At 44.9% G+C, this 14,978-nt stretch overlaps 1 protein-coding gene across 9 annotated transcripts in view; it reads left to right on the forward strand.

The window, feature by feature from the left end:
- Positions 1–14,978, forward strand: part of LOC111962599 (homeodomain-interacting protein kinase 2) — a 158,933-nt gene that overhangs the window by 112,450 nt on the left and 31,505 nt on the right. For 7 of the 9 annotated variants that reach the window (XM_070443145.1, XM_070443147.1, XM_070443148.1 and 4 more), the window contains exons 3-5: positions 7,176–7,299; positions 9,713–9,835; positions 11,930–12,028. In XM_070443145.1, the coding sequence (XP_070299246.1) occupies positions 7,176–7,299; positions 9,713–9,835; positions 11,930–12,028 (346 nt within the window). The remainder of the gene's footprint in view (positions 1–7,175; positions 7,300–9,712; positions 9,836–11,929; positions 12,029–14,978) is intronic. The other 2 variants (XM_023985776.2, XM_023985781.2) reach the window with 1 other exon arrangement.

The raw sequence follows: 14,978 nt of genomic DNA on the forward strand, positions 1-14,978 counted from the left end.
TGATGACGATTTGAATGGTATCGATTGCGCAATCACAGCCCCTATAAACAAAACACGTGTAGGTAGGAACTCTTTTCCAGATGCGTCGGGCGCGCGGTGGACACCGACCTGCTCTTTTTCCAAGCATTAGTGTAGCCAGTTATATTTCTCCGGTCATGTTTCTACTCGTTATAGGAGTTAAAACATCATAAGGTAGTTAATTTAAACCGTTTTATGCAATTTTATCCGTTTAGTGCGATTTTGGGACATTTATTTCTGAGACACTGTGAATCTCTGGGCACGGTTCCAGTTCATGCCGAACGCAATGGGCATTTCTACATGGCAAGAGGACAGCTTTCGACCAAAAGACGATTAGACCCAAGAAAGGATTCTTTGCCCAAGATTCTGATGGAAGAACAGCTCAAAGTAGGAACAATTTATTATGATAAATCGTGTTTCTGTCGAGAAATGTTAATCGCTTATGACGCCATTTTGTTTGACGTAGCTTCGCTTGGCGCAAACTGTATTGAAAAGTAAGGATAATTTAAAAATGTAAATCAGCGATTGTATTAAGAATTAAATTGTCTATCAATCGCTGTCCACCCTATATTTTTTAGTCACGTTTATGAGTATTTATGTATACGACTAGATCACTGTCTAATATGGCGCACGACATTGTCTGACCAGCTGGGCAACTTTTGTCATTGTCTAACCATGATTTTGGTGGCTAAATATGCACATTTTCGAACAAACTGTATATGTATGTTGTAATGTGATGTTACAGGAGTGTCATCTGAAGAATTCTGAGAAGGTTAGTAAAAAATTAATATATTTTGGCGATGTTTACGTTATCTTTTGCTAACGTGGTTAGCTAATAGATTTACATATTTTGTCTTCCCTGTAAAACATTTTAAAAATCTGAAATGGTGGCTTTATTCACAAGATCTGTATCTTTCATTAGGTGTCTTGGACTTGTGATTTAATGATATTTAGATGCTACTATTTAATTGTGACGCTATGCTAGGCTATGCTACTCAGTGTGGGGGGGGTGGGGGGTGATCCCGGACCCGGGGTAGATACTCGTGAAAGGTTAAAAAGCATATACTATGCTATTACAAAAAAGGTTTTAAATTCTCTGGTAATGCCAATATGGAATACAATCAAATGCTTCTCAAAGATTCCCTCTAGTGGTCAAACTAGCAATAACTCGCAGTAACAGAAAAAATGGCTGACAATTAAATGCTGCAGCAGCAGAATGCTGCAGCAGCACGGAAGGTGTGCCGCAGTATGACGCAACTTTGAAAAGAGGACCCACTGTAGCTATGCTAATGCATTAACAGTTGAAACTGTTACAGCACCATCAGAACTTATTGAGTAGAGAGAGGGATCCCTTCTTTACAACACCTTGAGCACAAGGAATGTTAACTGGACCCTGAATGAAAATACTACTTCTCAAGGTCTGTTTAAAAGTTTATGTCCTGACTTATACAACTAGCTAAATCTCTTGACTGGGGCCCGGGGGCTCGTGGAGGACCAAGAACAGCCTTTTATCATGCAGCCCTCAATAGGCATTTAGCATTCACTCTGCCCCATCGCTCCCTCACGCGATGGCTGGGCAGGGTTGGTTCTTTTTAGTGTGTGTGTGTGTGTGTGTGTGCACACATGTTTCATTGTCTCAGCCTCTCTGACAGAGGAAACCACTAACTTATGGGCCAGAGGAGGGGCCACAGGTGGAGGATAGTGCTGGGGAGAATCGCAATTGCATTTCCTTGATTCCTCACGTCCTCTCTTCACCTCCTTCTCAAAACCCATCCAATGTCTTTTGGAAGGAGGTGTGGAGAGAGGACATGAGGAATCAAGGAAATGCAATTTAGATTCTCCCCTGGACTCTCCCTCTGTCTCTCAGTCACTCGGTACAAGGCCTTCAAAGAGTTATATGTCAAGAGGTTGCCACCAAACTCTGAGGGCATTACATAATATTATAATATGGTACTCCGTTCATCACGTCAGGAAGCAGAGAGCTCTTCAAATGAAGTTAACCCAACCATCCTAGTTAACGTAACAGTAAATAGGCAATTACTGCAGTTGTCGAGTGTAGTGTGAGTTTGACTCCATTGTACAAGAGCAGTTATTGTTGTACCAAGAGTTGTCATGAAAAGTTCAAACTCATCAGAAATATGAACCACCTGCAATGGCAGTTCACACCAATGATGTCATATATGAATACAGTAAGCTATACTGTATAATAAATATGAGGTCTATGGTTCAGACTCATTGTAATAGAAACAACGTCCAGTGTGAATGCTGCAATGCCAAGCAATGATGTCCTTTAAAGTAAATTGTGTCTATCGTTCAACCTCATTGCAATCAAATGTAAATGCAGGGGTCCAGACCAGTGATGTGCCAGACTGCCAGGAGACTGAAGTGAAGCCGAGCTGAAGGAAGGTCAGGGTGATGGATGCATCCTGACGTGCCCACTGCCCATGATGTCAGAGCCGGGAATAGCAGCTGCAGTGCAGTGCGTGGGTATGGGTGGAGGGTCCAGGAGGAGAGGAGATGGGCGCTGCTCGCCTGTCTACCCACCCGCCTGGTCTGCCTGCCCTAGTTTAGGGGGGCAGAAGAAAGGCCCCATTCATTTATTGTGGTGGGGTTGTGCCATCACTGTAGCTCCCAGGGGACCGGCCTCATCAATGAGAGGCCAGCTGGGAGGATGTCACAGCGCCCCTCCCCCCACATACAGTACTCTAGCAAGGATTGTACCAGTTTGCCTGCCACATGCATGACTCCACCTCCTCAGAGTGTTGTGGTCCGGTCCAGCTTGTTCGCTGCTGTATATGTGTTAGATGAGGTATAGTTTAGAGCTGTTACATTGGTGGTGTGGTTTCTGTGCCACTGCTTATGGAGTGCACATGCTGCACATGTGGTGTCAACGGAACTTTCCAGAAGATAATGGCTATGTGTTCACAAATGCTGTATCTAATAGGGCTACTCTGATAAAGACATACTTTATGGCATCTTTGTATTGGCCTTGCACTGCAAAGTGACACCACCCTCTAGTGCAAACTTCACAATCTGAGAGTGTGTGTGTGTGTGTGTGTGTGTGTGTGTGTGTGTGTGGTGTGTGTGTGTGTGTGTGTTGTGTGTGTGTGTGGTGTGGTGTGTGTGTGTGTGTGTGTGTGTGGTGTGTGTGGTGTTGTGTGCTGTGTGTGTACGTACGTACGTAGCTGAGGTTTTGCATGCAGCTCTGCTCATAAAGCACCAGGATGTGGTAAGCAGTTAACACCTGACTGCCTGGCATTTTCCATTTTCATTTGACTGTTTTACCCACACCTATTCCATCTCCTGTATTGACCACTACTATCTATGACCTCTTATGGAGCACTGCTGTAACCCTAGCTGTAGGGCTCATACTTTACACTATCTATGTGCTAAAGGAGCCAGAATCCTGCTTCTGTGTCCTTAAGGAGAGTGTAGAAGGAGAGGAGTGAAGGAAGGAGGAAGGCGTGAAGAAGAAAAAGGAGGAGAGGATGAAGGAAGGAAAGAGGGAGAAGAGGAGAGGTGTGTGAGCTGCACAGATGTGTGTTTACCAGGGCCTGCATCAGCAGCAGCTGCTGTGTTTTGCATGCCACGGAAGCAGTGAGGAGATTTGCATTACTGGTTTGATTTCATGAACGTGATCGTTGTGTTGGGTTAGCAGGGACGGATGGAGTGCAGCTGGACCTCAGTGAGACCAGGGCAGTGGATCATTGAAAAGGGCCTGGATCGAGAAGCTGCTGCCGGAAACTGATCCAAGCATAACATCATCAGCTCTAATGGACCTGAACATGACACACAGACACACACACACACACACACACACACACACACACACACACCACACACACACACACACACACACACACACACACCACACACAACACCACACACACACACACAACACATAACCCCCCCACCTCTCCCACACACACACCAGATAGACACATACACACACACAAACCCTCCACACACACACACAGATAGACACATACACACACACACAAACCCCCTCCACACACACACGATAGACACATACAACACAAACCAAACCCCCCCACACACACAGATAGCACAATACACACACACACAAACCCCTCCAACACACACACACAGATAGACACATACACACACACAAAACCCCCTCCACACACACACACAGCTAAAGATGCAGGAATAATTGCTCTCTAATTTAAATAGGATGGTCCAAAGCTGACTGTTATAAAAAACCCACAGTTCCATGACATCAAACGTGGCACACAGTCAACCATGGAAAAGAACATTGAGGCGGCGCAGCATTTCCCCATGATTGGTTGTTGTATCATATTCATTTCATGCTAAACAGACGCTAATTATTCAGGGAGATTGGTAATGCATGGGAGGGGAGCGGTGCTCGCTGTAACCTCTAGGAAGGATCTTGTGGGAGTTAGAAGGTTTTTGTGACCTGAGTGTTGGGAGCACTGGGGCCTGAGGTGTCTGATAAGTATACTTATGCAAATAGAGGGCGTGTGTGTGCGTGTGTGCGTGTGTGTGTGTGTGTACTAATCAGAGAGCAAAGACCCTAAGTCTCTCTGGGGAAACCGGAAACTGTACACATGTTAGGGGAAGGGTGTCACATTAGTGTGTGTGTATGCAATAAAGCTTATCTTCAGCAACGGAAAGTTACAAAGTAGTTTTCCATAAGCTTGGCTATTTGCCGAGCTTATGTCAGCCAGAACCACAGTATCTATTTTGTCTGGTTTAGTGTGTGTGTGTGGTCGTGTGTGTGTGTGTGTGTGTGTGTGTGTGTGTGTGTGTGTGTGTGTGTGTGTGTGTGTGTGTGTGTGTGTGTGTGTGTGTGTGTGTGTGTGTGTGTGTGTGTGTGTGTGTTGTGGTGTGGTGTGCTGGGTGTGTGTGTGTGTTGTGCCTGGGTGTGTGTGGTGTGTGTGGTGTGGTGCTGGTGTGTTTGCGCGTGGTGTGTCAGCCTCTGCATCCCTCATTGTAAAGCTCCTAACCTCATACCTCTCTAAAGAGAAAGCCCATGCAGTTTGAAGAGGGAGTATTGTGATGACTGACCCTGGCCTCATAGCTCAGGTTCCCTCCCTTACTCCCCTCAGCACACAGTGTCCTGCCCAGTGCTATCTGCTCTGGCAACCCACAATAGATGGCCCAGCTCATTGTGTGTTGAGTGTGTAATATAACCCTCCTTCAGACTCGTTTGGGGGTGTTGTCCCGGTGTGTTTTTGTGTTGTGTTGTCTTGGTGTTTTGTCGTTTTGGTGTGTTGTCGTGGTATGTTGTCGTGTTGTGTTGTCATGTGTTTTCTTGGTGTGTTGTGTTGTCGGGGAGTGTTGTCTTGGTGTGTTGTCGGGGTGTGTTGTCTTGGTGTGTTGTCGGGGTGTGTTGTCTTGGTCCCAGCTGTTTCTCACAATGTTAAACCTGCCATCTCTTTCACAAATAGACAAGTGAGGAAGGTCCGAGAAGAGAGAAGTCTGAGTCCCATGTGGCAAATGTGATCAGATTCCCCCCACTGCCACTCCCCTCCCCCAGTCCCATAGAGCCCTGCTCTTAGCCCTGCTCTTATCCACGTTGTCTGGGCCTGTCCAGCACGCTCCCAGCAAGGAGTTACTTCTCTGTCTCCCTCTCAGGCTGCCTTGGAGCCTGCGCTCCTCCGCTCCTCTCCTCTCGCCCCGTTGTCATGACCACCACAGGCAGGGAATTCGGCAAGGATCAGCCTAAAGCTCAGAGAATTCTTGTCACGCCATTAAAATGTATCACTGATAATGTTTCTCTAGTGTGTGTGTATTTATGTTTGTGCGTGCGCGCGTGCGTGCGTGTGTACATGTAGGCACATGCGTGTGTGTTTGTGTGTGTCACAGTGAGTTTCCCTCATTGGGGACCGAGGCAGTCTGCTTAGTAATTGAAATGCTCATCAGAGACTTCAGCTCAGTGGACTGCATAATAATCTATCTGGTCTAGTGTAACAGAGCTCATGGTGAGTCCACAATAAAAGGGATCATTTTCTAAACGGTTTGTCAGTCGTGGCATTCGTATAACAGAGACAGTGATTTTCTTGCTGTTCAGTGCTCACTCAGACCCAGTTATTTATCAGTGGCAGTCGGGAAGTGTCCACTTGGCCCCTGTGTTTTGTAAAGGACCAGAAGTCTAGGAACCTGGTTACCAGGCTCTGGGGTTTTTAACTGGCCTTTGCAAACGGCCCGGAGTCGGAGTTGCTCTGGCTCTGTGGATATATATGTTGATTTTATTTTTCATGGCAGCATAATTGATTCCACATAGGGCCACTGTAACCAAGCCCCATCTTCTTCCCTAGATTACCCTCCCACTCTCCCCTCCCCCATATTTTATCCCAGAAACCAGACTCCCCAAGGTTTGGGCATCCTGATTTGCTCTTGCACGGCTATCAATCAATTAGCTCCGGCCCCCCCCACGGTCAGCACTAAGATCAACAGCGTGACTGCCAGTTCCATATGAAGGAGAATCAAAGAAAACAAAGTCCTTCAACTTTTCTCTAAGCTTCTCTAAACAAGTGAGGTGTTTGCATTAAATGCCTGAGAACTGGTCTGAGATCAGTGTAAGATAACATATCAGGGAATGACAGGCTGATTGATTAGTTTATCTTGGGCGGGACGTTAAGACTGCTGCTGGCAATGTAATCTAATTAAGTTTGTTTTGGGAATGTTTTGAATAGAGGCCCAGTTTGCTGATGTCTTGGGAGGGTTAGCTGCTACTCCTAACACTGAAGAAAAGGAATGTCACTCATTTGTTCGCTTCTCCCAGATGAGATCTTTCATTAAAGTTAGTGTTACATCAACACATTGTGTTATGACATGGGCCGGGATTTAATCCAACGCAGGGCCGGGACTTAATAAGAACCTGCACACAGCAATAGACTTTTAAAAGCTATTTCCCCGACATTTATGGAGATCATGTTCGCTGTAAACGCGAAGTTAGCTCAAGCCGAAAAGTAAATCGCAGTGCACAGGTCGTTTATCTGCAATTGTTTGAATCTCTGTCATGGTCTTTTCCAGGTTAGATACAATGTGCGGTCAGTTCCATAACTCATACAGGTTCCCCTTCTTGAACCATTGCTTACCTTACAGAAATACTCTGGCCTGTATCTAACCATGCTGTCTCTCTCTCCCTCCCTCCCTCTCTCTCTCCTCAGAGCTCCGGAGATCATCCTGGGCCTGCCCTTCTGTGAGGCCATCGACATGTGGTCCCTGGGCTGTGTCATTGCTGAGCTCTTCCTAGGCTGGCCCCTCTACCCAGGGGCCTCCGAGTACGACCAGGTAGGTCTGAGGGTCTGCCCATAGGGGGTGACAATCTGAAAGATAATGAGTGATGCCTAAATGAGAGAAAGCATCCAAGACAAGAACTAGAAGAAGTTGTTTCTGAATGATACAATAAACAGGAAATGCAATCAATCAAGGTGTGCATTTTGCAACAGTGACGTACTAAGAGTTATTACTGCTTTCACATAGGATCTATGGTATTTTGCCTGTAGAAAGAATTGGGAAATGTTTATATGACCCCTTGTAAACAGGCCCATTTTGACCACATTCTTGCCTGCATATGCCTTTTATATCTCCCGCATGCATCACTGGTGATGAGTGGTAGTAGTGGTGGGTAGGCATCTATTTTAATAAATCCATTGAATATACACCATCAAAAATAAATCCAATATTAATTTGTTTAGACAGGTCCTAAGAAACATTATAAGACTAATAAAATGTAAATAATCCACTTGTTAAACTCCATAACATTCTGGCTAAATGTTGTAATAAATGAGCCAACCAGACAAGATGATCATGAGCAGCACTCACTTCAACGTAGCTAACATTTCCCCTTTCTAACCAATATCCAAACAAAGATTCCGTGAAAACTAAAATCTGACATTGATTGTCTGAAAGCAGTGCGATGGTGCTGTCCCAATCAAAACGGTGCTGAAATTATAATCTAGTTGGCGGGTAGGCTATTGCTTAAAATGTACAGTATTACATAGATTGGAGGACTTTGGGAGTTTCAGTAAGCAACGTTTTGATACGTGCCTTCAATTGCGTTAGCCTACTTTMTTCCAATATTTTTGTAATTCAGTTATATTTATTCCCACAGTAATTCTTTATGGATCCATCAAGTTGTGGTTCAGAAAACAGTGCATGCTTAGTGGTTGGCTGTGACATGAAGTGACATGCCTCACAAAGTTTAGAACTGGCAAGACAATGGTTAACTGGTCCTGCCTAGCAATCATCAAGAGTTTAAGAGCGTTGTGTGTGCCAATCCCGCCTCAGCATTACAGATACGTTTCATACTAAGCCGTAGGCAGAACTTTACTGAAATGATTACTAGGTCGTTAGGTGAAAATAAATGTTTTGGCTTTGATAGCGGCAATACCTTTCAGGTAAGGAAAAGGCGGAAAAAAGTTGGCAGTATGGTAAAGTTGACAGAAAAACGTCTTAGTATGAAAGGTATATAAGAGTCACTAGTCCACTTCAAGACCAGTCCTAAGATATCACTAGAAGTCAATGTCACAATTTAGTGTAAGTTAGAAGTTAGGGATGGGGAGAGCATCAATTTGAGAGCTTTGCAAATTAGAGTTGCTCTTAGATATGTTTCAGCACGGGTGAAAAAAAACAGCTTGATTTGCTCTGAGAGATGGAGCAACACTCGCCCAAGGCTTTCCCATAGAGCCTAATGTGAGTTTGTTAACGAGAGAGAGAGAGAGAGAGAGAGAGAGAGAGAGAGAGAGAGACGAGAGAGAGAGACGAGAGAGAGAGAGAGAGAGAGAGAGAGAGAGAGAGAGAGAGAGAGAGAGAGAGAGACAGAGAGAGAGAGAGAGAGGAGAGAGAGAAGAGGAGAGAGAGAGAAGAGAGAGAGATGAAAAGAGAGAGATGAGAGAGAGTGAGAGATGATGAGAGCAGATTAGAAGGAAGGGAGGAACAGAAAGAGAGAGATGAGCGGAACAGAGAGATGTGTTGCTCTGGAGCACCAGAGCGCTGCTAATTGGGGCGAGTGGCTCAGTGGCATCTGCTGGGATAAACAGAGAGGTTGCAGAGGGATCAGGAGCTGCCTGTCTGTCGGGGGAGACGAGACACCACACAGACACAAACAGAGACGCATGCATGCACACACACGCACTCACACACACACAGGCCTCATTCCTATCACTCACATAACAGGACTAACCATACACAGTACACACAGGAACCCAGGCAGCATCTGATACTGCCTGACATCAGATCTCTCCAGGTGTTTTTCTTGGGTGAAAACTTTCTTGGGTGAAAACTGTATGGCCAGTAATACATCACAGTTAGGGCAGAGTTTTTCCTGACCACATGACCTCACCAGGTTGACCCTGCTGTGAAAATGTGTCACATCTAATGTATAACACAACCTTGTCACACACTGTCATTTTATTAATAATGGATGATACTGCATCAGTATGGGTCTAAGCATATTCCCTCTGCAGTGAACATATTGGGGAGTTATGATTATTATAGCATAATCACCCCAATGATTTCCCCCAGCAATGATTTTCTAACTCTCACTAAGATTTTCAGTTAAATCAATTTGCCTCAAAAGGGCAAAACAATATCCAATTAATCGTGCCTTATTTTGCATGTCTTCATTTTAATGTTGTTTGGTTGATATTGTGAAACTCTGAATGCATAGTTGATGTGTTATTTGATATTTGTCCTCCTGTAGATCCGATACATCTCTCAGACACAGGGGCTGCCTGCGGAGTTCCTCCTGAGTGCAGGGACTAAGACTACCAGATTCTTCAACAGAGACACAGACTCCACCAACTACCCCCTGTGGAGGCTGAAGGTAGGCCTGTAGCACACACACACACACACACACACACACACACACACACACACACACACACACACACACACACACACACACACACACACATAAACACACACACTTGAGAAATACTAATTATGATTGCCCTTTTGTTGCACCAAAACTTTCCATATAGATCAAAAGAGCAGTTAGGTTTCACAGAGCGTTGTTCCAGAGGATTCGATACTGTACAACTATAGAAGCCCATTGTGAGGCATTCACAGGACAGACTCAACGCTGGCTCTAAACAAAGTGAAAGCCTAATGACAGCTACATGGATTTGTTTGAGAGGATTTGGTAACTGGAACTGGGTCTGGCGAATCGAGCTCAGGGGGATGTCTCTTCACACGTGTACACACACACACACACGCACGCACGCACGCACGCGCGCGCGCGCGCTCTCACACACACACACACACACACACACACACACACACACACACACACACACACACACTACACACACACACACACACACCACACACACACACACACACACACACACACTCTATGCAGGGACTCAGTGGAGCTGGCCGGATTTTTAAAATGTCTTGTGTCATATCTGCAGACAATAGTTTTAGTATTGCACGTCCTGACTCCACAATACTAATATCTCCGCTGGATACAGCTATATTCACTGCTCCACTGCACTTAGTGATGTTCTCTTCCAAGATTGATCAGGTCTCAACACAAGTGTGTCTTAAATGGCACCTTAGTGCCTATAAAGTGCACTATTTTTGACCCTGTTCTAAGGTAGTGCACTATATAGGGAATAGGGTAGGGGTGCACGACGTTGGCAAATAATCTAATTATGTTTTTTTACCAAATATTGCAAAATTAACTGTATGTTCAGATTCTATAGTTGGTGTTGTTTGGCATGACAACTAATGAAAAAGCCAGGTACAGTAGAAGTTGTTGTGACGGGGTAGAAACCAAAGTGTTGGTCAGAGTTTCCCAGGGGACCCTTATTACATTTGAATGTTACATTCATGGCATAAAAAATAGTGCATTCTCTTGCGATGTGGATATTCCACATGTCAATATTGCAATTTCAATTAAAATGTCATTATTTGTGAAGCCCTAGAATAGGGTACCATTTAGGACACGTCTTAGTTCTTATCCGTACAAAATGACGCACAACAATACCACATTGACATCCAATAATATAGCGTGCTCCTTGCATACTAATGTTGACCTTTCAGTAAGTTTGGATGATAACAACCTGTCTGTTTTAAAGTGTGTTTGTGTGTGTGWWYGTGTGTGTGAACGTGTATGTGTGTGTGTGTGTGCATGTGTGCTCTCAAGTTATACAAGAGCCTGTCACAGACAAGTTATTACTTTGTATATTATAACACGGCTGCAACTGCGTCTTTTTTCATGGTTGTTGGCATGTGGAAAATCGAATAGCTAGCAACCAACAACTTTTTCCCCTTCACTGAGTCAGACACAGGGATAGGTTTGTCAGAGGGATTGCTAAGCTTCGCTTCGATCTTGGCTTGCCATGTTTTTCCATTTGACAGCAACCGTGAACATTATGATACTGTAATACTACAGTGTGTTTTGTCAGAGTTTTCCTCTGCTAATAGGTCTGTAAGATTATTGTGGGTGTGTATGTGTATTTGTGTGTTTCCGTGTGTATATGTGTGTCCCTGCCTGTGTGTGTGTGTCCATGCGCACGTTTGTGTGTGTGTGAGCACAGATGTGTGTGTATTCCACCACGCCAGCCCTGCTCCCCAGACATGGCTGTTTGATTAGAGTTTGTGTGTTACCCCAGGGTTGCTAAAAGGGCAAGCTCAGTCCTGCTAGCTAGCTCAGTCCTGTTAGCTTGCTCAGTACTGCCAGCTTGCTCAGTGCTGCCAACTTGCTCATTCCTGCTAGCTAGCTCAGTCCTGCTAGCTAGCTCAGTCCTGCTAGCTAGCTCAGTCCTGCTAGCTTGCACAGTCCTGCTAGCTTGCTCAGTCCTGCTGCTGGTTAACATGAATCTGTAATGAGGGAAATGTAAATATTTTCAGAGACTAGAGGAACTCTGATGGGAACTGAATGGAACATCTGCTTCTTGTCTTCTCTCCACAGACACCAGAGGACCATGAGGGAGAGACGGTGATCAAGTCCAAGGAGGCCCGGAAGTACATCTTTAACTGCCTGGATGATATGGCTCAGGTTCAGAGCACTGTATATACAATACACACACACACACACACACACACACACACACACACACACACACACACACACACACACACACACCCTCAGGCAGCAGACACCCCAATGCATATGCAGTTAGTCTCAAGAGGGAAATGAAAGCAGCTGCACTCTGACCGAAACCCTTCCTCATTTCTGATTCTTCTTTTCTTCTTAATAAATGACAGACCAATATCGGAGTCGAGCATGTGGTCAACTCGGTCACAGTCTTTGATGTGTGTAGTTTGCTTTCTTATTTAAGCTGAGTAGAATGTTGTGGCCATCCCCTAATTGGATGCGTCTGTGTAGTACATGTACACAACATGACAGAGAAGGCTAGAGGAGCTGCAGTGTGGGAACCCAGACAGTGTTGTGTCTATGACTCAGCAAGTTAGCCTTTAGCCCTATGCTAGGTTGTATTCATTAGTAAAAAGAAAATAGGTGTTTCTTGTTGGACAAGTCCAGGTAGTAGAGGACACATTACAATGTTAAGTAACCAGAAAGTGACTCATACCCAACCCTGGTGTGGAAAGCACTGTCAACAGACAGCTTATATGTTATGTCACTCGTCTCATAACTTGTCTCCTCTCCCTAATGCTCATTCTGATCACGGTGGGAAAGTTGACATAGACCTATACACATTTAGCAGATTATGATGATATGATAGTGTCTCTGTCCATATTTTGTTATTACTGTCACCCGCCCAAACATACTCGTTTTTCCAGCACACATACAGTACATACAGGTAATGACGCATAGAAACCCTGATACATTTCCCAGGCATCTAAAATGTCTTGTTTCTTCAAGGGAGGATAAGGAGCTGTCAATGTACATGACCATTTAAGTCAGGTAATATGACTGCAGTTTCCTCCACACACACGCACACACACACACACACACACACACACACACACAACACGCACACAGTCTGGCACAAAAAGCCCTTGAGATCCTCCACCTCATGCAAACCTACACATGTGTTCACTTCACTGTTGTCCCATCTGGACTATTAGAGTTGACCCAGTGCCCAGCCAGAGTGCTCCATGTCTGGCATAGTGTGCAGGCCCAGCGGAAGTGGTGCTCGGTGAAGTTAGTGCCTCTGCCTTGGTTAGTTTAGGAGGCCATACCTCCAAGCTGCTCCTACTCCCAGTCACAAAACAGTGGTCTAATGAAATCAACATGCACAGGCCAGATCACCAGGGTCAGCACTCACTCTGATCCTCTCTGACCCATACTACGCTCACACACACACACACACACACACACACACAAGCGTACACACACTGACACACAAGGTTACTGAAAGAAACAGTAGACTGAGAGCCAGTCCTAATGAGGAGAATCTCAGGCTCAGAATCCAGGGCTAGATAAATAAATAAGCAGTGTGGACATCTGTCTTCATTTGTGTAATGGACGATAGCTGAAGGCACAGAGGGACTGGAGAGAGAGATTTGGGTCAGTTACCGGGACGTCTGCCCATGTTGAGATTGTTGTGGCCTCCATACTGTTGTGGGAAATGTGGGGAGAACTTAAAGTTCTGGAGGACCCATCTCCGATCCCTTTTTAGGACCAGCTGTCACGTTCGTCATAATGATGAGACCAAGGCGCAGCGTGAGTAGAGTTCCACATAATTTTTATAAACTGAAACTCACCTAACAAAACAACCAACCGAAACGTGACGCTACTGATGTGCACTAAGGCAACTATACATAGACACAAATGAGGACAATGGCTACCTAAATATGATCCCCAATCAGAGACAACGATAAACAGCTGTCTCTGATTGGGAACCATATCAGGACAACATAGACATACAAAACCCCCTAGACATACAAAAACTAGAGTACCCACCCTAGTCATACCCTGACCTAACCAAAATATATAGAAAAACAGAGATATCTAAGGTCAGGCCGTGACACCAACTGAACTGAATGGAGCCTGATGGAGGTCTAAAGAGAATTAGGGAGGGCAAGACATCTGGGTGGTGAGTACATTTTAACCACACCACTTTGAGACCCAGCATGACTTTACAATAACGTTACTAACAGTGAAGCAATCGCTGAAATACAAGCGTACTGCTCCTCACGTTCAGTTTCACTTAAGCTACTCTCTCTTGCCTCTGAGTATTATTACTGACCTCAACCCAAATGTGATGCTGTTGGTTTTCCCTCAGCACTTAAGTTGTCCAACATTAAACCTGATGTTTTAAACTAGAGTTTTGTAGTTGTTCGTTACAGATCACAGTTTTGCAATGATTAATTCCACCTCTCCTCAGGCACAGGAAGCCGGATGTGTCCCAGTGCTGCTTGGACATCTTCTGTCCTGTCCTCATGTTCTCTAGTGCCATATCATGTCACAGCCCTCAGCAGCATAGAAATAGAAGAGTTAGATTCTAGATTATGTTTCTATAATAGCATCTGCTGTCCTGTTTTTGTGTTGTGGAGTGCCATGTCACAGATCCTCAGCAGCATAGAAATATAATTACTAGATTCTAGATTATATTCTATGATAGCAGATGTGTCTCTGAAGAAGTGGTGGAAAAAGTACCCAATTGTCATTCTTGAGTAAAAGTAAAGATACCTTAATAGAAAATGACTCAATTAAAAGTAAAAGTCACCCTGTAAAATACATGCATTTACAGACACTCGTCATTTTTTAAATAATGCGTGCTTAGTCCCCTCCTGTACTCCCTGTTCACCCACAACTGCGTGGCCAAGCGCGACTCCAACACCGTCATTAAGTATGCTGGTGTCCACATCCCCAACAAACTATTATGGTCCAAACACTCAGGAGACATGGGTCCCCAGATCCTCAAAACGTTGCACCATCGAGAGCATCCTGACCGGTTGCATCTTAAGGGTATGGCAACTGCCCGGCATCTGACCGCAAGGCGCTACAGAGGGTAGTGCGTACGGGCCAGTACATCAATGGGGCCAAGCTT

Source organism: Salvelinus sp. IW2-2015, linkage group LG4q.1:29 (assembly GCF_002910315.2).
Source record: "Salvelinus sp. IW2-2015 linkage group LG4q.1:29, ASM291031v2, whole genome shotgun sequence".
Lineage (NCBI taxonomy): Eukaryota > Metazoa > Chordata > Actinopteri > Salmoniformes > Salmonidae > Salvelinus > Salvelinus sp. IW2-2015.